The following is a 27,931-nucleotide window of genomic DNA, read 5'->3' on the forward strand; positions in this document are numbered from 1 at the left end:
ACTACTTGATAATTGCATAAAAACAGCAGGGTTAAAAAAAATTTAACTTGTAAATAGACATTTTAATATAGCTTTACAGTTTGTATTTATGGAAATAAATCTGTATATCGTCTTCAAAACTGGAAGAGTTTGCTTTGTAGGATTTTATTATTTCAAGAACTCAAACAACTGACTATCCATGATTAAAATTACATACTGAAGTAGTTTTACTTTCTGTAAATTACTCCTGTCATTCGACCTGTTTCTCCCTTATTTCCATCCAGAGTTTTTCTTGAGGTAATGATACCCTTGTGTTCCTGTACCAACCAGTAACCTTTGAGCATTTCTAGTTCCAGCTGTTCTGAAGCATTTAGTTGTTTTTGGTCAGACCATCTACAGCTGTTTCACAGTTTTTCCTGGTATTTAACTTTTGCTTAGATGAGCATTTGAATACAATTATATTTTTATTAACTCCGTATATTTCCATGTGAATTAAATGCTCTTAATCTTCTTATAAGTCATGTTCCATTTTCAAGCAAAAAATGACATCATCTCCTGTCCTAAAAGATGCTGGTTTACAGCTAAATGCCAGCTTTGCAGTGGATTACTGCATGCTGGAATGGGAATGTGAATGTGAAACAATAGGTAGCCAGTTGCTGCAGGTTATTCTTACTCCTTCAGAAAAAAAGGAACTTAGTTTTCTTCATTTTTGCTTACCCAGGTATATGTCACCAGTAGCAGAGAAAAAAGAAATACAAAAGAACTCTACCAGGTTATGGAAGGGCTAGCTGCTGTCTGTCTTCCTAACAAAAGAGGCATTCTGGGTCTTGGCATCCTGATTTGCATGGACAGCTGGAACAGCAGCTCCTTGGCTGCCTCCTGCTTTTCCAAGAGTCATATCTTGTTAAATTTGTACCCTTTTCATGCATTCCTCATTGTCTTTGCTGGCATTTATGAGATGAGTGTAGGTGTCATTCCCAAATCGCGTGTGCCTAGCTTTAATTGTAATAGTTCCACATTCAAAGCACTGAAGACTGTCATTTGAGGTGTTGTCTTGGAGGACTGCTTATGTATTGCACAGCAGTAGGTTTCATGCTTTTGTTGGCTGTACAAACAACCTTCTGGCTTTTCTGTCAGCTATGTATAGACTAATGTAAGAGTCACATGTTCTTTCCTTCTGAGTCTGTGTCTCAGTATCTGGTGTTTTTCCTTCTGTATGTTGTTTCTAAATTGAAGTGAGAAAAATGATAGTGCTTGGTATGCTTTTTCTGTCCCAATAGGAAGGGCAAGTCCATCCAAATATATTCCCTTTCTGGAAAGGACACTGCATTTTTACTTCCCTCTACTCTGTCCTGGTATGAATTCTCAGAAGTAGGAAATCACCCTTCCTACCCCCAGTACATTCCTTTAACAAAAGCCCCCAAGAAGGGATGAAGTAGGTCTGGTTTTAATCAGGAGTCAGGACAGCTGAGCAAAATCCATTTTTGCAGCGTTTTTTCTGTGAGTGAGGAGGATAAAGACAGTGTCCTACAAAATGTTTTGCTCTACTGAATGATGCTGAGATTTCTAGATAGGAAAAAGAAGACATTCCTATAGATTTTCTTTCTCATTCTCTTTCCTTTATGTTGAGGATTCTGAGATAGCAAAAGATTCTTTCAGAGACCACTCAGTATTTCACATTTCTATCAGATGCCCCCAGTTTTTCTTCATTACTTTTCTTCAGAAAAGGGCAGAGGGTACACAGATCTTCAAGGCAGAAGGGAGCTCAAATTAGGGAGAAGATACGCTGGTCTCCTTCAAAAATGATTGAGGTCTGTACCTGATGTAGGATATTTTCTGAAGGATAAGTGCTCATTTTCACAGAAGATGCTTTCTCTACTCTGCATTTTTATGCCAAGTTACAGATATGTTTTCAAAGAGACATATTGAAGGAAAAGGTTAATACTTACATTTCCAAGAAAGCTGAGATATAAGGTGCTGCCTTTGAGGAGCTGGGGACAATTGAAGAAGTGTGGGAGGTGAGAGCTGGTATCGTATATGTGAATGGAGTATGTGATTACCAAAATAACTTTCCTTACGTTCCTTATAGTAAAAAGTACTGTATGACACCTCATATGTACCACCAAGAGGTGTTTTTCAGAATTGTCCCTGAGGTTTTTTTTGTGAAATGGCACATATGCCTTGGTGAAAGGGAAATTGAAAATTGTAGGTCTAGAAAATTATTCTTAAACATTCAGGTAGTCTTTTTGATTTAAATCTTAATTATCTTCATGTTAATGGAAGACTCTCATTGATTTTGTTCTACATATTAGTTATCAGAATGTTCATAAAAATAACACTTACTGATTTCCTTCATATTCCCATGATGAACTAGCACATGCTGATCTACAGTTGCTATTCTGGCCACTAATATGAAATCCCTGTCCCTGCTTCCTTGCTGGTAGATTTTCAGAAGTTCAGTGAGCACTGCAAATCGCCTGAGGAGTGGAAAATTCCCCTGTCACACAGATGCCCTTATCAGCAGCAACCAGATGGAGCTCTGAGCAGGCACATTATCAATGTTAAATTGCCTTTTCTGAGTAGAGAGGATTAAAGCATTCCTTCAGAAATGGATGGCATAAGCTGCAAACTTAGGGATAGGAATATTGAGAAATGTTGCTATTTTAAAAACATAGGAAAATATCTCAACAAACAGTGCATATCAAAATGTATTATTCTTTCAAGCTGATGAAGCTGAAATTCTTGAAAATAATTTGTTTTGAATAAAAATAATCCTCTAGTTTCTTCTTAAATGGCAGGGGGAGGTGTGCTCTTAGCTTGGATGTTATGTGCCTAAAATTCTAGAATAGATGTTAATATGGATTCAGTCACATTATATCGAACCTAAAATAGTTTCATTTTTCATTGAAGGACAAATTATGTTTAGAATGAGATTTGCAGTTTGGATTGAATTAGCAAAACAACACTTCAGAATAATAGAATTATATTCCTTCATTCTAATTTTTGAAATGTAATTTTTGACTTACTAAAACAGGCTCTCAGAGAATATAACATAAACTGTTTGCTCCAAAACTTGAGAGTAAAAGATAATGCAGCAGTGAAACATCCAATTCCAAAATTAAACAAAATCATCAAATTTAGCTTAAACAATTGGTGCCTAAGTATCAGATTACAGTAATACTGAGAAAGAAAGCATCAGTGTGGCATGCAGAGATTCAGTGACACAGCTACTGGTTCATACTAATGAGCTGCAGTGAATAGCATTTCAGAATTAACCTCCAAGGCTTTTATTAACTAACTTATCTGTAAAGGGCAGTGCTTTAATTATAATTTAGACTGTATTTATATTTAGTTGATGCCATATCCATTGTACTGTCTGATTGTCTGAAGTGAAACAAAAGCTCTGCCAATGGAGAGAACACTTTTTAGATGTATATGATTGACTGAAAGTTAGCCAATCTGTATATTGTCTTTCCAGATTTGAACATAAATTCCCTTATTATGCTGTGTGTGCATACAGAAGAAAGCCACAGAAATAACAATTTTGAATTCTTGTCTCACAACTCTTTATACTACTGTGTTAATATAGTACTTAAAATCATACATGACAATATCTCAATAAAGTTTGTTGTGTTCTGAGCTGTATTTTGGCCGTATTTCACACTAAAGATTAGTTCATGGTATTATTTAGTGTATGCTGGGAGTTTGTCATGATTCATTTGTGCCTGTAGAAGCTTGAATAATCTTGTTCCCTTCAATACTGTTATGTTTTTCTTACAGAACAAACTTGGAACTTGAGCTGGTCCACCGAGGAGGAAATTTGTGTTCAGGAGGTGCAAGCACAGCTGGGAAAAGATCATGTTTAAGTAAGTTCCATGTTATTAAATGCACTATAAATTATTAGAATATTGAATAAAGATGTCTGGTTCTTTCTGGTATTTTCTAAATTACATCAATTTTTTCCTTTTAAAACCATTTTTTTTCTGCCATAAGGAGTATTTGGTTTTTTGTTTCTATTAGAGAAATCTGAAAACTAATTTGCACAAATTCTTCATTAGAGCTGTTCATGTCTTGTGAGTACAATTCTTTAGAAATCATCATACTATGCATGTAATATTTTTTAATAAGTTTGCATTTTTGTGAGTTAATACTAGAAGTATTTTAGGGGTGAAACAGAAAGCTTTGTTCCACCCTGGTTGTTGCTAGCAATAGGAAAGAAGTTTGTTTTCTGAATGCTAATATAGGTCATGACTTAGTGCCATACTTTGAAATATGCAGCTACAACATCCCATGTCTTTAATTTGTCTAGTTCTTCCACGAAGTTTTGCAAATTTTCTTTCATAGTAATTTTCAAATTTTGTTGTTCTAAAACCTTTAGTAATTGTCAAATAAAGCAACTTCTTGCTGCCAGATGTGTTTTTTTCTGAAAAGAAACTATTTTAATCTTTTACTGGAATATAAACAGTTACAAGTGGACATTTTCTTTTGTTATGAAAAACTGGAAAGCCTGCCACAATACTGCTGCTACTACTAATGCTTATTTAAGTCAAGCTTATGGAGCAATGGCAGCAGATTTCATAGGAAAAAAGAAAGCTTCTTAGGCCCATTTCTGTCTTTTGGTACACAATTTCTGGGGGATGCTTTCCTCATCCTTTGAGGTGACAAGCCACCTAAGAAATCTTACCAGGTCCTATGCTGTCCACATTCCCTCTAGGACAAAAGTCTTCTGTTACTGCCCAACTAATTTCATTCGTATGTTGTTAATTTATAAAGTAGTTTTAACCTGTACTGCACATGGTCTTTCCCCATGCAAATTCAGTCAGCTAGGATTCTGCAGATAATTTATACTTAGATTGCAATGTATTTTTAATTGTATGCTCACCAATAAGATATAAACTTTCTCCCTGAATTTTAGCTTCTTTCCAATGTGTTACCCATTTCACAGGAACGTATTTGGAAGAACATGATTTCGATGAGCAGGTTAGAGTGGAAATTTCAGTTTAAAATGGAAAACTTTTGGAAAGTGAAACAATTTGTAATGATGTTACACATAGTGAGAGTGTATCTTTGTTTTGACATGGCTTTACTGGTAATAAAATTTCTTGACGTTTTAGGGTTTAGAAGAATGTATGCAGGGAAGTGGCCAGTAATTTGCAAGGTCATATTTTTATCTCACTGAGTTTTTCAAAATCAGGACATCTCAGTTTTTAGGTGTGATTTATATTTTAAGATAAAAGTGAAATGAAAGACATGCATTACATCTTAAAACACTGTGAAATGTTTGACATTACATTAAATTTTTGCTATACGTACCTATTTAAAAGCTAGCTAGCTAGATAAATACCTCTAAAAGGGAATGGATTTTCTGATGGTGTCTCACCAACTAATGTTACTAAGTGCTGGAAGATTATGACTTTGCAGAGTGCTTGAACCACTGGCTTGGTGGGCATCTTCTCCTTTGTGTACATCTCTGTAGCTTCACTGTTGCTATTTGCACTACATCAGTTGATATTGAAAAGGAGAAACAACCTCAAAGTTTGGGGTTTTTTTTGTTCTTTGGCATTATTTGAAGAAAAAAGAAGGAAAAAAAATGCCACCAAGCTAAGGCCTGATAGCTGACTCTAGGTGGTTTGTATAATACATGATTTCATTTTTTTCTTAGTCTTACCACACCATCCTTTCAACATCCTCTTGCATAAAGAAGGACTGTTACATTCTTGGGACCTGACTTTGCAAGAAAGCATACTTTTTGCTGACAGTCTGTGAACAGAATTGTCAGGAATTTTAATACTTATTTCTCAAGCCTTGAAATACATGGAAAATACTTTAATCACTGGAGAAATTTCTTTTTGGAGAATTACAAAATCAGAAATGATACATGGAGGATGTATTTTAACTGGAGAATTGTGTTATGCTCAATGGATACTTCAGCTAGGCATGACAATTTTAAGCCTCATTTAAATTCATATGTCATATTTACCCGTTTTTCCAGCCTTTTAGTATTTTGCCATTGGCTCTGTATGTTTCAGAAAATGAACAGGTTTTCCTTTCATCAAAATAGATTACTGAAACAAACTAAATGTACTAAACTTCCCAAAAGTTAGAGATCCTTCTCACACATGAGAAGTAAATAAATTGTCTTTTTCAAGAGAAGCTTTAAGATCACATCAACTGTTGCTTTTAAAAATATGTGCTAATTTACAAAATATAAAATGTTCATAAATACTTCTTTTTTGGTTGGAAATCCACTGTGAAACTTTGCATTAATTGTCTGTAGGAAAAGTAAAATAGCCCAGTAAGAAAAGCTTTGTTTTCATAGAATCACAGAGGCTTAGGTTGGAAGGGATGTTAAAGATTATCCCCTTTGTATCCAGAATTGTGTATTTCTGTAGGGAGAAGAAATCTTTTTCCTCGTGATGTGATTTGACTGTTTTAATATATTTGCACACAGGGGTTTAATCTGAAATTGCTAGAATATTGATTAAACACCATACTGATGATTTTTTAAAACCTGATAACATATCTTGATTTTATTTTCTTTTTCTACTTAGGATACTTTGCATTTTGTGTACAAGTCTGTTTTTCTGTTCCTTTCTTAAACTGTTGTGTAGTTTTGAGTGTATTGTACTAGTGCTTTTTCCTTTAGCACTTGCTAAAAGGATTGTAGTCATATTTCTGATAAAGGGGTGTGGACAGCATCTTACAACAATGCACTTGGTTTTTTCCACAGTTTTGGGTGGAATGGTAAATTTTCTTATTTACAACAAAGTCATGTTGGTGTTTTTAATATTTATCTTGCACTCCAGAAGCATTCAAGGCCTTCCAAGTAAAGGCACCACGTATATGAATGTGTTGTTGTGTTAAGCAGCACAGAGAGGTGACTGTCATCTATTCCTGGTTAAAATGTCCACCTGTTGTTTATGTTCTGCATTGCTACTCTGAAAAATTGTTATTTAGCAATCTAGTCATATTTAATCTTGCACTAAAATAGACTTGTTTTTTAATGTAAGGTAATGGGATTCTCCTAGAACAGACCTGTACAGTATTTCCATTTAATATTATTATATTTATGTTTGGACATTAAGACTAGTGAGAGCAGAATTAGCTTTACACATATAGCATGGTTTGTTTTCATTAAACCATTATATAATTGGATGTTTCCTTCATTGCCTCTTCCATATCCTTGCATTTAAGTTATGAAAAATTGCAGTTCGGTAGATTCATATTCTGAAGTATATTTTGTCATCCTTCCATAGTCATTTATTTTTCTAAGAATAATCCTGGTTTTGAAGTTTCGTTTAAAATGTGCCTTCAACTTCTTTGTTGTATTCTGCAGTGAGGAAAGAATGTTTTTTACAATCCATACCCCATCTAGAACTTGAGTACTGTTTTGTTTAGGTCTTCCTTGCACAGTATTGAAACAGCTTTTGTTTCTAAACGTCTTTCATGTCAGGTTCAGCAGAAGTAATGTAAAACATAACCTGGTTTGGCTTTTTCTGTGTGTGAGGTACTGAGGGTTTCTTTTGTGATTAAGCATACTACTCTGTAGTAGTCTTGTGACAACTGTGAAGTTTGGTGATTAGATATTGTGGAAAATAGAATATGTTGTCCCAGGTGAGCTGTTACAGCAGCAAACATCAGGGAAGATGGTGGGAACAAATAGGTCAAGAGCTGTTTAAGTAGATTGCACCATGAGGGCAGCTACTCTTGGGAAGCAAAATTAAGAATGATTAATGTAGCTCTCGGTAGCAATGACCAAGTGTGTGTGAGAAGAATGGTGAAGAAAATTTGCCTGCAAAATTGCCATTTTAAGGCTTAAAGTTTGTGTGTGCAACCAAAAAATGCAAATAGTATCTTATTATTTTTCACTTAAAAATCAAGTTCTATTTGAAGAACTACATTACAGTTTTAGAGTCTATGACTTTGCAAATTCTCATGGGTTTAGGGAAAATTATGATATATAACAGCTGTACAAGTCTTATTTCTCTGTTTTATAAAGTGTAATAGACCTGTTTGTCTTCGTTGTTCTGTATTTATCAAACAGGGTCAAAACAAGCATTTATGCTGAATAATTGTGATTCCTCTGTACAATTTTTATATAAGGCCTTGAGCAACCTGCTCTAATGGAATATGGCAGGAGTCTGGGGGCGTTGGAACGACATGATCTCTAAGGTCCATTCCAACCCTAAGCATTCTCTGATTCTGTGACCTCTCTTTAAGTTGTGTAGATGTTTTTCTTTGCTATTCACACTCTGGTAATCTTGCACTAGTTGATGAACAGTTCCACAAAATTTAAAAGTTACATATAAATGAATTTATAATCTTCCTTTTTAAACTTTGATATAGTACTTTTCCTTCTGTCTAGTATTTTTTGTTTGTTTTTGTTTTGTTTTGTTTTTGTTTGTTTTTGAGTTTATTTGTTTGTGTTTGTTTTTGATGTTTTTGTTTGTTGGTTTTTGTCTTGGTTTGTTTGGGTTTTTTTCCTGTTTCCCCTTTGTGAGAAGGATAGGATTAGGGTTATGGACAAAGATTAAATATTTTATCCTCTTGTCCTTTGGCTTCAGTTTCTCTGTAAATGAGCTCCTTATCCTTATGCTTCCCACAAACAGCAGTCTGGCATTGCACCATCAACTGCATTAACTGGAAAGGATGTTATTTACAACTGGACACCAAAAAAATATTTAAGAGTTGTTTAAATTCTTCTTAAGTAGGACATCTAGCACATTTGTAACTTCTGGAATGGCTCTAAACATTGAGCTTCATGGGAGTCGTTTTGGTTGCTTGGTTGGTTTGTTTTGGTTTTCTTTTTCTCATTCATTTGAAGCCTTTATCTTGATTGTGGTGTTAGTATCAGATTTATCAGTGCTTTTAGTGTTTTTGTGAACATAGAAACTCATTGTTGTTCTTGATGATTCTTCCGTATCAAATTTTTCAACCATGTTGAAAGTAATGTCTGTCTCCATTTTATCAGTATGGGCAGTGACACTTGGAGCCTAGTATTTCCTGTTGAGAGAAAAACCTTATTCTTTTATCATTTGCAAGTTTGAGTTGCAGCTGTCTCTTTCCTATAATCATTGATGTGGAGATGCTTGCAAAGAGTCCTATGCAGCTCTCTGCAGCCACTGAAAATAGAGAGAATAAAAGAAGTTTTCAGGAATGCCTTGCTGCATTGGGTTTCTGTGATTGATTGGGCTTTTTGGCGTTGCAGGATTTGGGTTTTTGGATTTGTTTGCTTGGTTTGGAGTTTTTTCAGTTAGGAGGTGTCAGTCTGCAGATCCTTGGTGCCTGTTCATGCTAACTTGGAAAAAGCAGTTTGTGTCACCAGCAGATGATCTTAAGTATTTTCTAAAACACTTGGTATGCCACTAATATCTAATGTGGGAGAAGCAAGGATAGGTACTGTTAAAATTCTGTTGCTAAAGTTGATTTCATACACTGGCGAGTTTGGTGTAGAGGGCAATTAGCTGCTTCATCAGCAATGAAGACTTAGTGATGTGAGATTTTGTAAAGACTATCCAGTCTTAATGCCTTAATAGGCTTTTCCTGACCTTCATGGCTTTTTACTGATTCAAGTCTACTGTATCGGGGATGAATGGGAAGATGTTATCAGCAGGTCTTTGCTAAGTGGACTATGTAAATCTCTACCAGGAGAAAAATATTTCTCAATCTCCTTATTGACAAGTCCCATCTGGTTGTTGGTGGTTTTAGTTATAATCTGCATTCTTCTTGATAGTCCCAGGAAACCTTGGGAGAAGAAGGAGGAAGCATCCCTGGTCTGGTAAGACCTTCACAGTTGAGACAAGGATGTTTTCAGTTCCACCTGCAGTGAACTGCTGTGTCACTTTGCGATGTTTTCACGTTGTAAATATCAATACTAATTTAGGGAATGTAAAAAGGGAAATGTGGATCAAGACAGAAAATTCCATGACAGTAGTATATGTCTTGAAATAAAGAGAGGAGATATAAACACGTTATCTAGACTGTTGCAAGCAAGACAAAGGCAGCTAATTCCTTAGTTTCTTTTCATTATGGCAGCACATTGTTCTACATTGTGGAATTGGAATTAATAACAGAAAACATCATCTGATTTAAACTCTGGTAATTTGAGAGTTTACTTTACCAGTCAAGAGACCAGAAGAAAACATGTAGGAAAAAAGGGAGCAAAACTTACGTAGAAATTTGGGATCACTTTGGCAAAGATCAAACCAAGATTACAAGACCAAAACTTAAGTCTGAATGCAGTTTCCTGAATCACTCTTTTTTGTCAGTTGAGCACAGCATTTTTAGAATTTCTACCATTCATCTATCAAATCGCTGCCGTTTTATGTCTTGAATTTAGTCTTCTTTTGTGCTGTGCATATCACACTAAACCTGAAAAGGGCTGTGAAACTCCGTTTGTGGACTCCTGCTTTTTGCACTGTAACATAGCAGAATATTTTTTTAAAACAGTAAATAATTCAGCTGCAGGTGTTGGTGCAGTGTGGAAATATAGACAAAATACCCATTATCTTTGGGGTTTGTGAGAGGAGCAATATTACAGTGCTTCCTCTTATAGCTTCAGTCTCAGTGCAGACAGTGGTCTTGTCCATTGAGCTGCTCTTTTGAAACTACAGATTTCAATTGAGTTTATTGCTCCTCTCTCACAATAGATTAACTCCAAAAAGTAAATCTACCAAGAACAGCAGTGACAATAACAAAATAACAAGAGTTATTGTCATTATTTTTAGAATTGGATTAAGGAATGCTAATAGGACTGAAAGCTAGTTCTAACTGCTAATCCAGATGATTCTGTGAAGCGTTGTTTAAGCTTTACATGTATTCTGTGAAAACAAAGATGTAAGCTGAGAGTTTGCCAGCAGTGAATCAATGTAGGCAATACTCGAGTCTATGATCATGTTTTAAAACAGTAGCAATCTTGTCCACTCAAATGTCTAAATTTTAGAGCTCTCCCAAGCCCTTGATGACTTGCAGCAATGAGTTATATTGTGCATCCAAATTGTGTGACTGTTAAATTTATTCAAATTATCTGGATGCAGCCTGCCTCAGATATTACCAGGTTATTAGAACAGGAGTATCATATTCAAATTTTTAAAAATTTTGTTGCTGCTGTGCTTTCTGAAATTAATATTCTTCCAACAAAAATTGGTTAAGAATGATCTTTTGGTGACTCCGAGCTGCAGCCAGGTCCTGCCTTTCCCCCTTACAAGGGTGGGCTCTCCTGGAGAGAATCCTGGAAGATGGACTGTGAGGACCAGAGGGCTTTGGGATACCCGGTGAGGTTATGGCCTTCTTCCCACGCCTGGCCACGATTGATGTTTATGGGCCATTGTCATGGTAATGTTTTCCTGCTACTTGTTAAAAAACTCTCCTTACATGTATTTTAAAGGTTTCGGGTAGGGTATAAGAAAATGGGAGGGCATTCTGTATTTCTCTGCTTATGGTTTGCAATTATGCATTCCAGAAATACACAGGAAAAGCCCTCGGGTATTCCTTTGGCTCAAGGCAGGTTTCTGCCAGTCCCTCAGGCATAAGGACGTGCTGCAGCACCAAGCACTTGCTGCGCGTTTAAATTGCCAGTTCTTGCTTCGCAGTGCTCTGGTGGTTTTCCTTGGCTTTCTCCAGTAGCTCGTAGTCACAGTAAGTGGTGAGTAAAGCAATTGGAGTGACTGTGGTGTAAGGCAGAAATAGAGCTCGGTGTGTGCCTCGGCGGGGCCGGGAGGGGCGCTGCCCGGCGGAGGAGCCGCGCGGCCCTCATGGCAGCCCCGACGTGCTGTGTGCCACGGCTGCTGGCCGGCATTTTCCTGGGTAGATCCCACTCTTGGAATGTGTCTCCATTCCATAAATGTTACACATTTGGAGATTACTGAGAAATTCTCCAGGGCTAGAATTTGATGCTTGCCTGCTTAATTTCATATTAGTAAAAGCTCTGGAGAGTAGCTGGTAAAGGAACAGGGGATGAATTAATTACCCTGAACTATTTTCAAAAAAATTTTTTTTCATTTTGCGCAGTTGCCCATTTCTGTTTAAAGCAAGGAGCAGTTGAGGGGGGAAAAAAGCCTTCGTTTTAGTGAACAGGCAGGAAGGAAGGCTGGGATGTTTTCATGGGTTTCATTCCAAATAAAACCATGCTTGAGGTCTTTTTTATTATTTTGATGGAATATAAGTATATTTTCAACTTTATCAGCAAAGCAGTGTTTTGCTAAGAATCTCTTGCCAGGAGAAAAGATAACTTATTTTGTCCTCATTGACTGTTTTTATTCAGAAAGCAGGTGGCAGCTATCAATTCCAATGCCATCTACAGCTCCAATTATTTTACAAACCCCAGGAGCTAATTACAGCCCTCAGGCTCTGGCAGTCAGCTGATTTCATCATGCGACTCTTTTGGCCACTGCGTACCTCTGAGTAATTATCTATTTATGGAAAATAAATGAATAGCTGCTATTTCTACTTGAAAAAGAGGACCTGTGAGTGTGTAGGTTGAGCAAGTGGGTTGTAAAAAGAGGCAGAGAGATTTACAGGGAAAGATGCAAAGGCATCAGTTGAAAGAATGAGGGGTGGAGAAGAAAGACGATGTCAGGATGCTAAGGGGAAAAGTTAAAATGAAAGGGAGAAAGAAAGCAGGATCCTAGAGAATTGAACAGGAGAAAAGCATAAGACCAAATAGCAAGATAAAGTGTGACAGGAAGAAATAAGTAAGCAAAATTGTGGGAAATGATACTTTAATTATTTCAGTATACACCTATGAAGATAAAAAAAGATGCATTGAAAAAGTGAAGTCTGAATCCCGAATAGTTCATCATCTAGTTGAAGATGTCCCTGCTCATTGCAGGGTGCTTGGAAAACCATTCTGTGCTTTTTGTTGCATGTACCTTTCTGAAATGCTCTTGACCTAAATGGTGCTTGCCTTCTTGGATGGCTTAATTGAAGGAAGGGTTAGATGTTGTCTTTGTGTGATCATGTGATTCATAGATAAATATAAAATGTGCATTTTAATATAAAATACTGCAGTAAATCACCATGAGTAATTATGCGTCCTCTGTTCAAAAAATTCTACAAGTGTTTTGCAAATTATATTTTTGATACAGTGGAAGTATAGAAGGTTTTGAAATTATGAATATCAGCAAACTCTGCCTGCAGGTTGTATAGGCAAATCTCTGACATCATAAAGACTATTGCTACTTTAGTGTCATTGATGTTTTGTGGGTTTGGGGATATTTTTGTCCAAAAGTTACCTACAAAATAACCATATGAAGGCAGGAGGAATAAACCTTTTAAAGATGAAGAACCAAAGTGATCCTGACATAGGTGATCTACCACTGCCTGCACATAGGCCAGGACTTGTAGCAATTTTAGATTGAATTTCAAATATATGATGCACAGAAGTTAACAGTAAGAGAGAGGAATGACAGTATCTCAATTAAAAGTATATCAGTCTTTGTTAAGAATAATTGTTTAAGAAATCACCTCTTCTAGCGTAAACCGGAGAGGCAAGTGGAGTGAGCATGGAACCTTGGCAACATAACAGCATATGAAACAGGGCTTTTTAGAAAGGCCTGTAATTAAGCACAAGGAGCACCAAAACAACTGAGTTCTGGTCAAAGGTTTCTAAACAACCTTTCTCAGAAGCAATTTTCTGTATATATGCATGTGTTCACTGCCTTCCATTGAAATCTTACTTCTCTTCAAATCCTTTTTTTTTTAAATAAAGCAATCCTTAATAAAAATATGCATGTTAGGGTACCAGCTTATTTGGAATGGCATGATAGGGTTCTCAGAATCTTGTAAAATACATGATGGCAATTTAATGTAAACCAGTTCATATCACTGTATGTAATACTCAGCAATCTGTCTTCTTCCCCTTTCAGATCAGCTGTTTCACGTGTTGGCCATGCACATGCGCCTCTACAGTATAGACTCTGCATACAATCCCTGGAGGAAACTAACCCAGCCCTCGCAGGATAAAAACTCAGAGCAAGTATTTTCATTTACCCAATATCAGTTTTACCTGCTGAAAGAAACATCCTTACAGAGGGACTTCGGGTAACTTTGTCTTAGTTTAAGTTCTCTGTGAGGTATGCTGGTGGACTTAACATCTAAAAATCGCATGTATGAATTTGTAAAAATATGTTTTCCGATTTCTTTTACATAAAAATCTGACAAATACCAGTTTTGAGCTAAAGTTTAAATACACCTCTTGCAGGCTTAAGCACATGCAAATTAAATAGTATTGGATAAAGTGGATAGGGCACTGCTGTTCTTGATATGGATGCTCAACAAAATTTACATTGAGATAAGCTGGTAGCTTATTGAAAGTTGAGTAATGATTAATAGCTGTAAATAGGTCTAATATATGTGAGAAATAACTATATTTTAGGCAAAAAATTTTCATCAAGCTTATTGTTTTAAGCAAGTTGCTTACCTAAGTTTGCTTTTAAAACATGAACTTTACATACACAGCTGTAAAAGGATTAACAATAGAATAAATTAAACCATGTACTTTGTTCTGCAAGGACTCATCTCCTTACTTAAGACCTGTCACTTTTCAGATTCTACCTTGATGACAAGGAGAAAGGTTTCTTGCCTAAAACCAGATTATGATTTTTCCTCATAAGAGGAAAACAGTACTTTTTTTTTTTCTTAGCACCTTAAGCATCTTCTTCATACAAAGCTCTACATTTTGTAGCTTGCAATTACGTCAAAAGACTGTCCTTTTAGTGCCTCTCCAGCTGTGTGTTTGTCAGTGCTTCTAGTAGGAGCCTGAGGTGGAAAGCATCATGCAATTTCAAAAACTGATCTAGAGTTGTAATGCCACAATCCTAACTGCAAACTGGGGAAGACTATTAAAACAATTGTTCTCATTTCTAGTTTAAGATTTTATTTTTCTCTTGTACCCAGACTTGTTTTTGCCATAAGCATTAGGTTATTGGAGTAATTAAGTTGTATTAAGAGATTGATTTATAAACTATTAGCAGAAGAAAGCATCAAGCATTTTATAACCTGAAAACCTGTCCAGCATGCATTCAAACTGCTTTGAGGGTCTGTTTTCATGTGATTCTGATTGAGCCCTGACCTAGACTGAGCAGTGGGATGATGTTAATAAATTTGTTGTATGGTTGGCTGATTTATATGCGGCACAATTAAGATCATGTGGCCAGAATGGCTGTGGGACAGATCATGCGCTTCTCATTTTGGCATCTGAAGAGCTTGCTGGCTTTGGAAGCAGCTGTTAATAGAGGGGGCCTACAGAGCTGATGGAGTTCACCGTGCATTGGTCATGGCAAGGCTAAAGTGCAGTATGTTAGATTTCATTAGGCAATATTTTGAATCACTTAGAAATTAATGGTACTGTAGGTCTGTAATGCCTTGCTTTGCAGGAGGGTTTGCATGCTGTGAATGCATTTGAGGAGTTCTTGTGTTTTCTGCACTGGTTTTCAATATTTCATGGTGTACTTGATGATACCGGTTTGGCACAAAGTCCTAAATGGTTTGTAGGAAGCTACAACTGAAATAGCTTCCATTTTGCCATGAAATAGTTTACTGGCAAGATGCACAGATGCTTTTGAGCTTGAATATTTTTGCTCCCTCCTTGGAATGTTTTTCCTTCCTTAGTTCGCAGGCACTGGAACACTACAAAAGAGGCAATTTGAGGATATGTTTTTCATGTATAAATTGGAGCATAAAATGAGTATCTGTAATTATACTGCAGAAATTTGAAGTGGTAGTTTGACTTGAAGATGGCATTCATAGGATTGGCGTATATGATCTGATTGCACACTTCTTAGAGTCACACAGCCTTTTGAGAGACACAGAATAGCAGATTTTTTCAGGTACAGAAAAGAGTGCTCAGAGCAATTAGAAGGTGACACACTGCTGAAAACTCAAAAAGCTTAAGAGGATGGTGGAGAAATAATCATTGCAGATTTTAGATGTGAATGGCATTCTGCTGCTTTGAAGTTAACCAAGTCATCTAAATCATCTGACTGACCTGCACATGAGACTTCAAGAAAAGACTTGTGGAAAAAAAAATGTCAGTAAGGGAAAAAGTTCTATATTTTCTGACTGTATTGCTGTGATTCCAAACAATTTAACTTTAGGGAAGTCACAGAAGCAAAATAACTTCAAACCAAGATGCCATCTTTTTCTATTTAATTTTCACTTTCAATTATTATTTGAGTTAAAAGCAGTTTTCTAGAGAAGCTAGTTTAATCTTCATTTGTTTAAAAAGATAATTTTCAAAATGGAAAGGAAAAAAAAACCCCACATACGCAAAAGTCTGTGGAGTGCAAGTCCCCAATACATTGTATTCTCATTTTCATTTAATTGTAGCTATTTTCTTTAAATATACATAAATATTTACAAAGAGAACTACCCAGATGTGAAACCCACAATTTTTATCCTAGTTTTGTACAACTCAGCTGTCATTCTTCATAAGTAATGTCTTAGATTTCCTGTGTCTGGGAGAACTGATCAAAGTACCTTGTAAAGAGTCTCACAGAATTGCTTCACTGTACTTCCCAAAACCACTGGTTTTGTCCAGTGTCTTCTACAATTGCATTTAGATCTCCTTGTAGCTGAAAATGGCAACTGAAAGCAAAGATAGGGAGGAGCTCAAGCGGCCACAGCAAGGTTAAGCAGAAATAAGGAAATCTTGAGCAAGAAGATAGCCTATCAAAAAGGGCCTAAATAATGTGGGCTGTGTGGAAGATGAGGGGGAAAAAGAGGAAGCTAAGTCTGGTGAACTGTGAATGGTTTAGTAGATTATTTCTCCTGTGCAGTTTATGTTGCAAAATTCAATGTACGCTTGGTCCCACGGGCTGTACTTAAGCAAATTGTTCTTCTGGGGCAGATCTGGTTTCAATAGTGATCAAATAAACAATTATTGTGGTGCAAAGGGGAAATAATAGCTTCTGGCAGGGGGCAGGCAAGGAGCAGCTGGAGGCAATAATTACTAAACCCAGATGTGAATTTAATGGACTAGCCCAAATAGTCACAGTTTCAGGAACAACAAACATGAAATGAAAGGATATACATGCTTTTTAAAATTTAAATCTCTATGAAGGCTGAAATTTTTGTGTCTATTTTGACAGACAGAATATATCAGCAAAGAATGGATTGAGAAAACATTAAGGATCTTTGCAGAAGAAGCACTTGGAGGGAGGAACTGCATGATAAACTGAAATGCTGGGTTATTTTTTCTGCAGTGTTTCGCTGATGTTTCATTCTAAGCTAGATCACTTCGGAGACTGTTATGGTGTCACACTGGGGCAACAAACTGCAGCTCAGGGATAGGACTGAGCAGCTGTGCATAGGAACTTCTTAGTCACATCTCCATCACAGAAGCTGTTGTGAAATGGGGAAAAAACCCACAGTTTTTATGAAGATACTCTGAGACAGAGAGAGTAGGATGGTGGGACAGCGGGGTTTAGTTAAGGTTTATGCGAGAGGTGGTCTGTACATACACGTGCTGCAACAGGACTTCTGTGCTCTGTTCCATACAACAGAAATGCTGCCTGAAACAGCTGTCTCTCAGGACATGTACAGTACATAGGTTTTCACAGTAGTGCCAGCTTTGGAGTGTTTGCTCTTGGCTGTTTCTTCCTTCCCCTGCAGTATAGCTCACCATCTTCTTTGGCTGTGCTGATGTAACTTGGGCAGGCTGCATGAGCAAAGTCAAGCTACAAATCCATGTTTTAAAAAGCTGAAATTGAATGAGTTTGGGACCGGGTGACAAGGGACTGCTGGGGGCACCGTGGTAAAAGAGAACAGGACATGCCCAGTGCTAGTACTGTCAGTGAATGTATAATGAGAAACTGACCTGCTGTAAAATCTACTGTGACACAATGAAGAGCAAATACGAAATTGTGATTATATCCTAAGGTGCAGCCAGAATGAATAGTAGAATTCTGCACTCTTGCAGTGAATATGAGAAGCTCTGTATTAGTTTGACCTCTCTGCCATATGGGATTTGTGTGCTTTGCTTCTTATCCTGCAAAAATATAAGTTTGCCCTAGTTGAAGCCTTAGTTTAGGTGTACCTATATCCCTGTATCTCAAATTTTCTGTGTCTGACAGTTCAAAGAGATGTGAGGCTCAGAACCTTTCCTTTACTTACTGAATTTCTACCTTTATTATTAGTTGGAGTTAGCATCAACCAAAAACTTTTAAGTGTCTCTGGTTGAGAGAAGAGGGAATGGGGAGCCTAAATATAAGGAACCACCAGAAGCAAAATGCTGCTTATTTCAGAATACAACAGAATTTCCCATTTCTCTGTATGCATTCCCAAAGAAACGACTCCTGCATAACAACTCTTAGGAGGAGGATGCAGAATACAGAGGCAGAGTTTCTCAGCTGTCAGGTGATAGGCAGCCCTGGTTTTGGCACAGAGAGGTGCAGCCCAATTACCTTGGGCTGGAGGAGAGGTCATTTCCATAGGGAAAGCTGAGGTTTGCATTTTTCATTTTAGGACATGTTCATTTTGCACTGTATAGCTTATTTTCACCACCAACTCCCTCTGAAAACTGGATTCAGTATACAACTGTTACACATTTTAATCATTTTATATTACTTTGGTCCTATTTGCTGTTGTACTTGCTTTCTTTTCATTAAGTGCTTCTGTGGCAAAAGTTTTTGTAGTCAGATTTATCAAGCTTGCATATATGCGTTAGGGATTAACAGAATGGACAATTTCCATAAAACACATTTCTAAACACATTTTGTAATTTCAGTTCCATTTTCATAATGAAGAATTTTCTGAGGCTCTTAACAAATGACAGAGCAGTTTTTAAGTGCTTCATGTGCTGCAGTACTTGATGTAAGCAAAAGCAGCTTATCTAAACCCCTGACATTTAATGTAGCTGTGCTTCTCAATTCTTATGAACTGAATAAATTAAGAAAGTAATTCAGTTGGTCCTGCATGTGCAAATGAGGTCATTTATGTGTGATGTTGATGCCAATCAGTGATGGTATTCTGTGTATGAATATATATATAAAATAAAATAATTTTGACAGAACTGGTATTTGACCTAATTGTTACATGACTATTAAACAATATTGATACCTCTGTCACAAAGAAGTTTTCAGCTAAATGTGATCAGAGGGAGTCAGATTTTTTAATGTTATTCCAAATTAAATTTTTCCCAAGTATATATAAAGTCTATATAAATTTCCCAAGTATGTATACATTAAGAATTAAAGATGAGAAGTAATTTAAGGGATGTCCGTGGTTTTAAAGTCATTACACAATGCGGGTTGTTTTAAAATTCAGTGTTGTAGATCATAAAGTAGAACTAGCTGTAGAGAAAAGTAGAATTAGAGAGATATAGTGAGGTGAATATCTTCATGGCCTGTATAATTTTGAAAATGAAGTTTGGCAGTGTGATACAAATTTTTGCCCCCCTTGTCTTCTTTAGAATTCTGTGTACTGATTTTTAGAATATTTGGGGTTTATTTAGGAGACACACGCACACACACATATATATATATATATACACGTATGTATATATGTATGTATATTACAGTGCTTTGAAACATTAATTTTATTAAATGATTGATTATAGCAAAAGGGTTATAGATGCTGTTTATTCTGTAGCTGTCTGGGTTCATTAATTCAAAAGGACCAGTTCGACCATGTTTTCCCTCCCTTCATTTTACAAGATCAGTCAGCCATGTGACCATAAGTGTTCTTTTAATCCTCCTCTTGTATGACTGCTTCCATGTGTTAAAATTCATATCACAGATGACTCCTGGAAGTGCCTTCTGTAGAGAGATGCCTGAGTTTTCAGGAAATCATTAATTATATAGTCTTTTTTCAAAAGCAGGATCATGTTTATGGGCCTCGGAGATGATGAACTGGTTGAATCCCCAAAGGTGTTAGAGGACACTAAAATCCCATGCATGCATCCACATACCACATGTGGGCAGCCTTGTGCAGTCCATGGATGCAAGAGCTCAGTTGGTTCCTTTGCAGCACTGGTGGCCATTGGTAGAGGACAGCTTTGCAGGGGAGGTCCAGGGTCAGTGGGACCAGGAAGGAGTTCACAATGTGGCTCCTGCAGCGCGGATCCCCAGCACCACTGCTTGCCAAGGGCAGTAAGAACCCACCCAGCTCTTGCACCTGTGTGTGCTGCAGAAGGTGAGGGCTCATGGGGAGGGTGTGTATCACATTTTATCTTAAGCTGCTCCTGCTTGAGATCTCCATCACGCCCCATTTCAGTTAAAACTGGGAAGAATGATTTTTCACAATTTGATTTTTTTTTTTTTACCATTTTACTAAGCTATTGAACCTGAAGAATACTGGTGGTTGGAATTTTGTTGAAGATTGCTACACAAAGCTAGAAACTACCTCCTATCTGCAAGCATTTTTTGCCTTTTAGTGTAGGAAAACAAGATGATGTTACATCAGTAAATCTGGATAGTTGAAAAGTTTGTACTATCTCTGTGCTTATTTGCTTCCTTCTAGACATCCAGGGAGTTTAATAAAGACTGTGTGTAAGATTGCATAATCCCACCTGTCATGGCTGCTTGAGCCTTCATTTCTTTACATGAAGGAAAGCAATAGCTTTTCTAAGGTCTCTGTTTTACAATAGCAGCATTCCCTGTAACTTTAAATGTATTTTGAGGATTCCTTGTTGTTACAGCCTGGTTACATGTATACATGTGAAATGCCATGATTTGGAAACCAGTTCACCTGTTTGAATATTCCTTGACTCTCTACATAGACATCATGAGTTCAGGCAGTTTTGAATGTTTTAAAACATTTCGACGCAATCAGGTACCCAAATGGTAATTTCCTCATGAGTTGTTACATGAGTAACATTAAATTTTTGAATTGAGATCCATTCTAAAATTGAGATCAGTTAGCAAATTGTCAGGTATTAGGCTTCTGTAAGCTTGATAGTGAATGTAGTACTATTTAAAATAAATACAAAATAAAATATGAAAATGGGTTTATAGTATCAAGAGTAATTTTATTTTGGTTTTATTCCAGGCTGGTAAGTGAAGAACTGCCAGAAGTTCCTGTGCTTTACAGAGATGTCTCATCCCTGTTGCTTATCCAGATTTTAACCATGCCTCAACCATTGCACAGAGGTATGTTACAAAAATATGTATATTTAAATTATTATGTAGATGAGGCTGCTTTCATGATGGTTTGCAGGATGGTAAATCATAGCTGATCTACTGTGTATTCTAAAATAATGTTTCTGCCTTATCTACAAAAGGTGGCATTGAACAGAAGTTTTTGTTCTGAGTTGACAGGTTTATCTGTGTTCCCTGTCTTTTTACCTTATCAGTCAACTATTCATTAAAGATACAAGAGCTGAGCGGAAACTATTAAGTATTTCTACTGAAAGAAAAGTGTCCTTTGTTTGACCTTCATATTTTGCTTAGAGGGACAGCTCAATACTTCAAGTTGAACTGAATGCCTAAGGGTAAAAAATTTGAAAGATTGTAATTCAATTTGAATTTCAGAGTTTAAATTGCAGCAGTCTTATGTAAGAGTTCATATATGAAGATAATAATTTCTGTAATGCAGCGATTTCAACAGAGACAGCATACAGTATAATTATGAATAAATATTAAATAGATATTAAAAAATCAAATTTTTCATTACTAAAATCAGAACTGTCTTAATACCTAAATTTCTTTTTCTGTGTAAAAGGAACAGCTAAACCTGGTTCCTCTTGCTAATAGGTAATGTACGTTCCAGAATAGGGGTTCAGACTGTCTGGTCTCTAGCTTGATTATTTGGAATTGTACCTTTATTTGAAAATGAAGACAAACAAAGCAAATATCACTTTACTGTTTCATTGACATTGAACAGAATATCTCCCATGGGATCTGTGTGGCAGTTTTGATATCTGCTGAGTTTTAGTAGTTTTTGAATAGGTAAATTGAGGAACTGTTCTGCTCTTGATGCATACACCTTAGTAGAAACTGTTTCCCCATAAGAGGTATTCAGTCCTCGGTATTGAATGTTTAAATTCAGCTAAAGTGACTCTATGTGTATCTGTTAACATTGTGGGTTTGCTTTTTCAATTCAATAGACTTAAAATGATAGAATCATTTAGGTAGGAAAAGACCTTTAGTGTCATCAAATGCAATTGTTAAGTACATGCTTAGGATTAAGTATATCCAAAAGATTATTAGAATATGAAAATACTAAAAGAATAAAATATTTTGCATAGGAAGACTATTGTCAAAAATGTATTTTTTTTTAACTACAGTTTAACTTAAATTAACTCTGTTGGAAGGACTCAATCAAACTAGTATACAAAGAGCAAATAAAAGTTTAATGAGACTAACATCTGAAATTCAGGGAAGGAAGTGGTGTCTGTGTAGTCAATACCCAAGCATTGAATACCACCATTTAAGAAAGTATATTTTATCCTAGAAAAGACAGCATTCAATTAATAGTAAGGCATTCTGTGGAGAATTCTGTGAAATGTCTCATATCAGCAGCATGTGTTGTCTTTGCTCTTAGGTTTATTGTAGGTTGTAGTTGAGAGGGAAATGGCAAGTGGCAGATAGAAAATAAATGTATCTATTTCAAATCTGTGAAGCATTAAATTGGAAATAAATTGCCATTTATCTTCCTAATTTTTGTTTCATCAAAATGGTTAGGCAGAATGAAAAGAAAGTCTTTCATAATTCTTTGTTTGGAGATGTAGAGTGGTGTTCACAAAAATAAGTCATAACAAATTTGTTTAGTACTTTTACACTATGGGTGTGTAGGTCACAGAGTCAAATTCAATATTATTAATGCTTTGTAGAGGGCTGAGGTATAACTAAGGTAAGGTGGCTTGTGAAATGCCTCATGGTAAGCACAAGGTCAGCAGTAGGGGTGAACAAAATCTCTGTTTGACCTCACTGCTTCCTGATTTGTCTGTCCTGCTTTGCCCTTGTCATGGGGTGCAGGAGCTGTGGTCTTGGCTGTGCACTGGGATACACACAGGAGGCTGATGCCTGTGTGTGCTGACAGATATTTCCAGTATATTCCTTTAACAATAGACTTAAGTTGCATTGTGTCCTTCATCAAATACGACATCTTTTCTCCAAATTTGTACTTAAAATCCTTTTTGTTTACACTATGTGTTTTTTAAAAAATAGAGAATGCTCTTTAAGGCGGACTCAAAATCTCATCTCTTGCCCTTCAGATAGCAATTGTATTAACTTCCCTATTAACTGTTAATTTTAAATTCAGACTGGGAACTGCATTAACTTCCCTATTAACTGTTGGATGGGTGTTGGTATCTTTTTCAATCTGACATAGATTAAAGCAATAAAAATGTCATTACTGTTCAGCCTCTTCATTCAAAAGAGAAAATTGATCTGAACCTATCAGAAAGAAAGAAAACTGCTACAGAAAAAACTTTGTGGTGGAGGTCAGAGCATTTACAAGCATTTACCAATTTGCAGAGAAGGGAATGAGACTGATAATGTGTACCTCTGTGTAGTGTAGCAAGCAAAATAAACACTGTGTTTAGGATACCAAAACCATTTGTGAAACTTTGTTTTTCTTTTGAGTTTCACACTAGAACATGGGTAGAACTTTTAAAGGTTTCAAATGTTTAGCATTTTGTTTGAAATTTTTGAAATTGTAGAGGGCTAAATGCATAATAATTCACATAGGAGTTTTCTGGTTCAATTCTGTGGCAGTTGTACAGAGGATGGAGTGTTCATGATGTTGTGAATTGGGACTCCGTACAAAACAAAGATTTTGCTTTCAGCTCCTTTCTTACAGAAATAGCAAATGACTGTGTGTGTACCGAAATGGAGAGAGTGGCTTGGTGGTTATCAAAACCTAAACCTGTATAAATCTGTAAATTGAATTCAATACCCCCCTCCCCACTTCCCAGTCCTTTCTGCGACACAGTTTTTGGATGCTGGAGTCATTTAATTGAAATTGGATATCGTTTCTCGTTACCATCAATTGTAAAAAGTTTTATTTTCCCACCACCTGATAGCTTCTAGTGGTTTCAGTTTCTGCGTTGCACTGGATGTAAAAAGCAGCACGCTGCTCGAGAGTGTCTAAAAGCCAGGGTGTGTGGGCGGGGGAGCCTGGGGCCGGCGGGCGCGCAGGAGCGGAGTCAGCAGCCAGCAGTGCCCGGCGCTGCGCTGTGCCGGATGCCGGCAGGGCAGCAGCGCTTGCCGCAGCCCCGCTGCACAGCCTGGCGCTGCTGGGACGTGGGCTGCAGGGAGACAGCCGCAGTTTGGGAGTGCTGGGTGTGTTCCAACCTCAGAGTTCCTTTTGGGACTCGAGACCAGCCTCTGTGGACTCTGGGAAAGGTTTTCTTCTCTGGTGTGTAAAACCGAAATTCAACACCTTTTCCTGTAATGCTGGTGAGGCTCAGCTGCTGGAGAGGCTGACCTGGATGTTCTGACAGATGCTTTTTTTTATTAAGTTTGAATGACATGCAGCAAAAGTGCAGCAAGCAACTTTCAGGCAAACACTAACACTTTTTAAAACTTATTGGATAAGGATCTTGACTAAATATAGTATGGATGTAATCAGCTTGAATACGATCCAGTTTCAGTGTGGAAGCTCAAATATTTATCTGTATCGTGGAACTTCAATATACCTTTCATGGATTATCTGAAGTTCAGTGCTGTCTCCCTTTGTTCTGAAGTTGTGTTTTCAAAGAAGTGTTCAAGCTTTTGATCAAGCAGAATATTTTTCAAAGGTTATTTATACAAAGATCTCCTTCTAAATTTAGTAAAAAAGGCCCTATGTCCTTAATTCTGCATCTGGTTCTCTTTGTGGATTCCTTCTGTCATAGGGTATATAATCTAATTTTATATTGAAATTAAAAAATGTATATTATTGCTAATATGCTTATTTGTCTGCACATTTATTGCACTAATGTTAAAATTAGAGTTCTGGAAGTGTTTCCTATTTAAACTTAGTTTTTAAGGGTGTTGGTTGATGCATATAATGGGATGAGATGCTTTGAAATTATTTGGTTCCAAAAAGTTTTAAAAATACGAACGTAAGAGCATTGCTTAGTATTATTAAAAAATAAGTACAAAAGTTCTCGATTAGGCTGTTTTGATTAGATTGGCCTAGCCATAGTAATAATACTTTCAGACTCTCAGACTGTCAGATTAGGGGCAGGAGTCCTAAATGCATTTCAGTGCAGAACTTTGCTCAGTGGTTTGCTTCACATGCTTGCAAGCTTTAGAATTATTAAATTGAAAAGATGATGTAGCAAAAGCACAGCCTGCCTCAGGGAGCAGCAGGAAAACAGCACACAACCCCCACAAGCACACTGCAGGAAGTCAAATAAAGTTGCTCCTTGCAGTAGACAAGAATGCAACAGCTCTAGCATTACAGGTACCTACAGCTGTCAAATATATGGCATTTAAAGAGATAACATAGTAATGAAGTAATAATTGATGCAGTGACTCATGTTTTAGTAATTTTCCCATGGGATGCTTCTATGACTGTTAAAAACCTTGGTGCTCATTACACAACATGGGGTCTCTGAGCTGCTCCTGAGATATTTTCCTAAAGGAGGAAAAAGAAAAAAAAAAAGTTTTTGTAAAATTCAGTACTTCTTAAGGGTGACCCAGATGTGGGAGTGTGCAGGTTTTGTCCAGAAGTTTTTGCAAAATTCAATACTTCTTAAGGGTGACCCAGATGTGGGAGTGTGCAGGTTTTGTCCAACTGTGGATTCTCCAAAAATGTAATTCATAGTAATTTATGAGTCACATACACATAAGTAAATACAAGATAATTCATTTAATTGAAGCACATTATGTTAGGTAGACATATTTCTGGTGAATTGAACAATTAGAATTAAGGACAAAGAGTAATTCTATTTAGCAAAAATCAGACTTTTTTAAATGTGCACAGACACGCAGTGTTTAGCACTGCAATCTCCTGAGCAGAGCTACAAGATGGAGCAGGCTGTGGCAGGCTGGTTGGTGCCTGTTGCCTTTGCTGCTCTGCATGCAGGGCCTTTCGTTCGTGCTTTCAGTGTGAAATTGATTTGTATTGCTTGTATCTGCTGTTGAGGGGTTGGAGCTCAGTACCTGAGTTCAGTTCTAGCTATGATTACAAACTCTTAACTCAGGCCAAAGAGGCAATTTTTTTCTCTGAGTGTGTGTTGGTTTCATCTCATAGATTTCAGTCCCAAAAAATTTCCTGCAAGCTTGCCTGCTGTTATTCCTCAGGGGTAGAATTGCTAAGAAAATGGAGGTTTCAGCAGAGATAAAAAATACGGCCTCAAGATCTAGTGGGATCTGGTAAATCCTCCTCTTGGGGAGATGTGAAGAGGAAGTATCATTATAATGCTGCCCGCTCTGGAAGAGGAGGATGAAGTACAGGACCATTCATTGTCATGTTTAACACAAGCTAGGAAGATAATACAAAAAAGTTAACTTTAAATTGCATAATAAGAAATGATCTTTTAGATGTTTAAATTGTGCTTATAGTTGATATGTAAGATTATACTCCAAGACATTAAAAAGTTTCAAAATCCATGTCTGCATTGATTTGTAAATACTTGTTACATAGACAAACAATTGTTATTTCACAAACTGAATTATGTACTCAAGTCTTAGCTGTGTATATTTTATAATCTAGTAGTGGGTTTTGATATTAGATGCAGGAAAGTAGAAGCAAGGTGTTTAATTTTCCTGACCTCCTCATTTTCACGTATGAAACTCCTTTAAATCCTTTGGGAAGAAAATGAATTTAACCCAGTTTTTGTGAGGTGCTTATGTAAATTGTTTTGCTTGACTTCAAAGCCTGAGAGGACTTCTTAAACCCCTCATTTTTGTCTACATTTTTTTAGATATATATTAGCTATGTTTATGCTTAAGGAGTGGTGTAAGTGATGACAGAAACTTCTTTGATCTGCCTAGATTTAAAAACAAACTAGATAATTTGGGACTGGAAATAGAGCCTAAAGTAAAAAGATAAAAAAAGGATGGTTTCAGTATCTTCATTTCAGTGAATAATCTTTTTTTTCTGTTTCCATTTTAGGAAGTCTTATTTTGCTTCTGTTGCTACCATCCCCAAAACAATTTCAAAACCTTTCTCCTGCAGCCTAGCTGTAGGAAATAATAGCCCTTTAATTATTAAAAAAAAAGTCATAAAGATCTTTGAAGCTACAGTAAATGCCAGTCTGCCTTCCACCTTCCTTCTGTATGCATGTGAGCTGCAGTAAATAGGTACTTAATCAAGAGTGTTTTGCAGCAAGTGTTTTATGGCAGGATCCATATCTGTGGAAGTGAAGGGTTAGAAACTGATATGCTAGATGTTCTTGTGGTGATTTTTTTTTTAAATTTAATTCTTCCAATATCTGTATGAGTGTCACCCCTGATGGGAGCCAGAAGAGATGGTAGGATATGCATTTGCTTACATCTACAGTAATCAGTAGTTTAATTTATGTAACCTTTTGGCAAAATATAATCTTGTATTATCACCAGGCCATTAGGATGAAGTCACTGCTAACCAGGATTAAGATGAAAATAAGGAGCAGTGGAAAATTACTTGCCCTGTACTCGTTCTGTTCATTATGGCTGCCAAGTAATTTCTGAAAAAGCCAGTAAATATATGTTGTTTTGTATGTTTTGAGGGGCTGTTCTTCGTATGGCACTTTGCTTTTCATTTCAGAATTATTATTTCCATAACTACAGACTCTGTAATCATTATATTTGCTAAAACCATCACATGTTTAAAAATTACTTTCTTTGTTTTACAGAACACTTCACCTGCATTATAAAAGTGCTGTTCACTTTATTGTATACTCAAGCCTTGGCAGCACTTTCTGTTAAATGCAGTGCTGAAGATAGGATGGCGTGGAAAGAGTCAGGAGCTCTCAAAAAGGTTGGTTAGTTTATTAAAACATTTATGAAATTCTGCTTAAGTATTTCTAGTATGAATGTAATATATACTTCTGCTTTGCATGTAATAATTTGCTTCTGCTTCAAAATCCAGTAATTTGTTC

The 27,931-nt window shown here is 36.6% G+C and overlaps 1 protein-coding gene across 4 annotated transcripts in view; it reads left to right on the forward strand.

Annotated features, from left to right (window-relative positions):
* The window catches only part of UBR3 (ubiquitin protein ligase E3 component n-recognin 3), a 104,125-nt gene that overhangs the window by 65,612 nt on the left and 10,582 nt on the right, over positions 1–27,931 (forward strand). For all 4 annotated transcript variants that reach the window (XM_041403192.1, XM_041403194.1, XM_041403195.1 and 1 more), the window contains 4 exons: positions 3,760–3,845; positions 13,845–13,950; positions 20,965–21,065; positions 27,686–27,810. In XM_041403192.1, the coding sequence (XP_041259126.1) occupies positions 3,760–3,845; positions 13,845–13,950; positions 20,965–21,065; positions 27,686–27,810 (418 nt within the window). The remainder of the gene's footprint in view (positions 1–3,759; positions 3,846–13,844; positions 13,951–20,964; positions 21,066–27,685; positions 27,811–27,931) is intronic.

Source organism: Onychostruthus taczanowskii, unplaced genomic scaffold, assembly GCF_017590055.1.
Source record: "Onychostruthus taczanowskii isolate IOZ18803 unplaced genomic scaffold, ASM1759005v1 scaffold20, whole genome shotgun sequence".
Taxonomy (NCBI): domain Eukaryota; kingdom Metazoa; phylum Chordata; class Aves; order Passeriformes; family Passeridae; genus Onychostruthus; species Onychostruthus taczanowskii.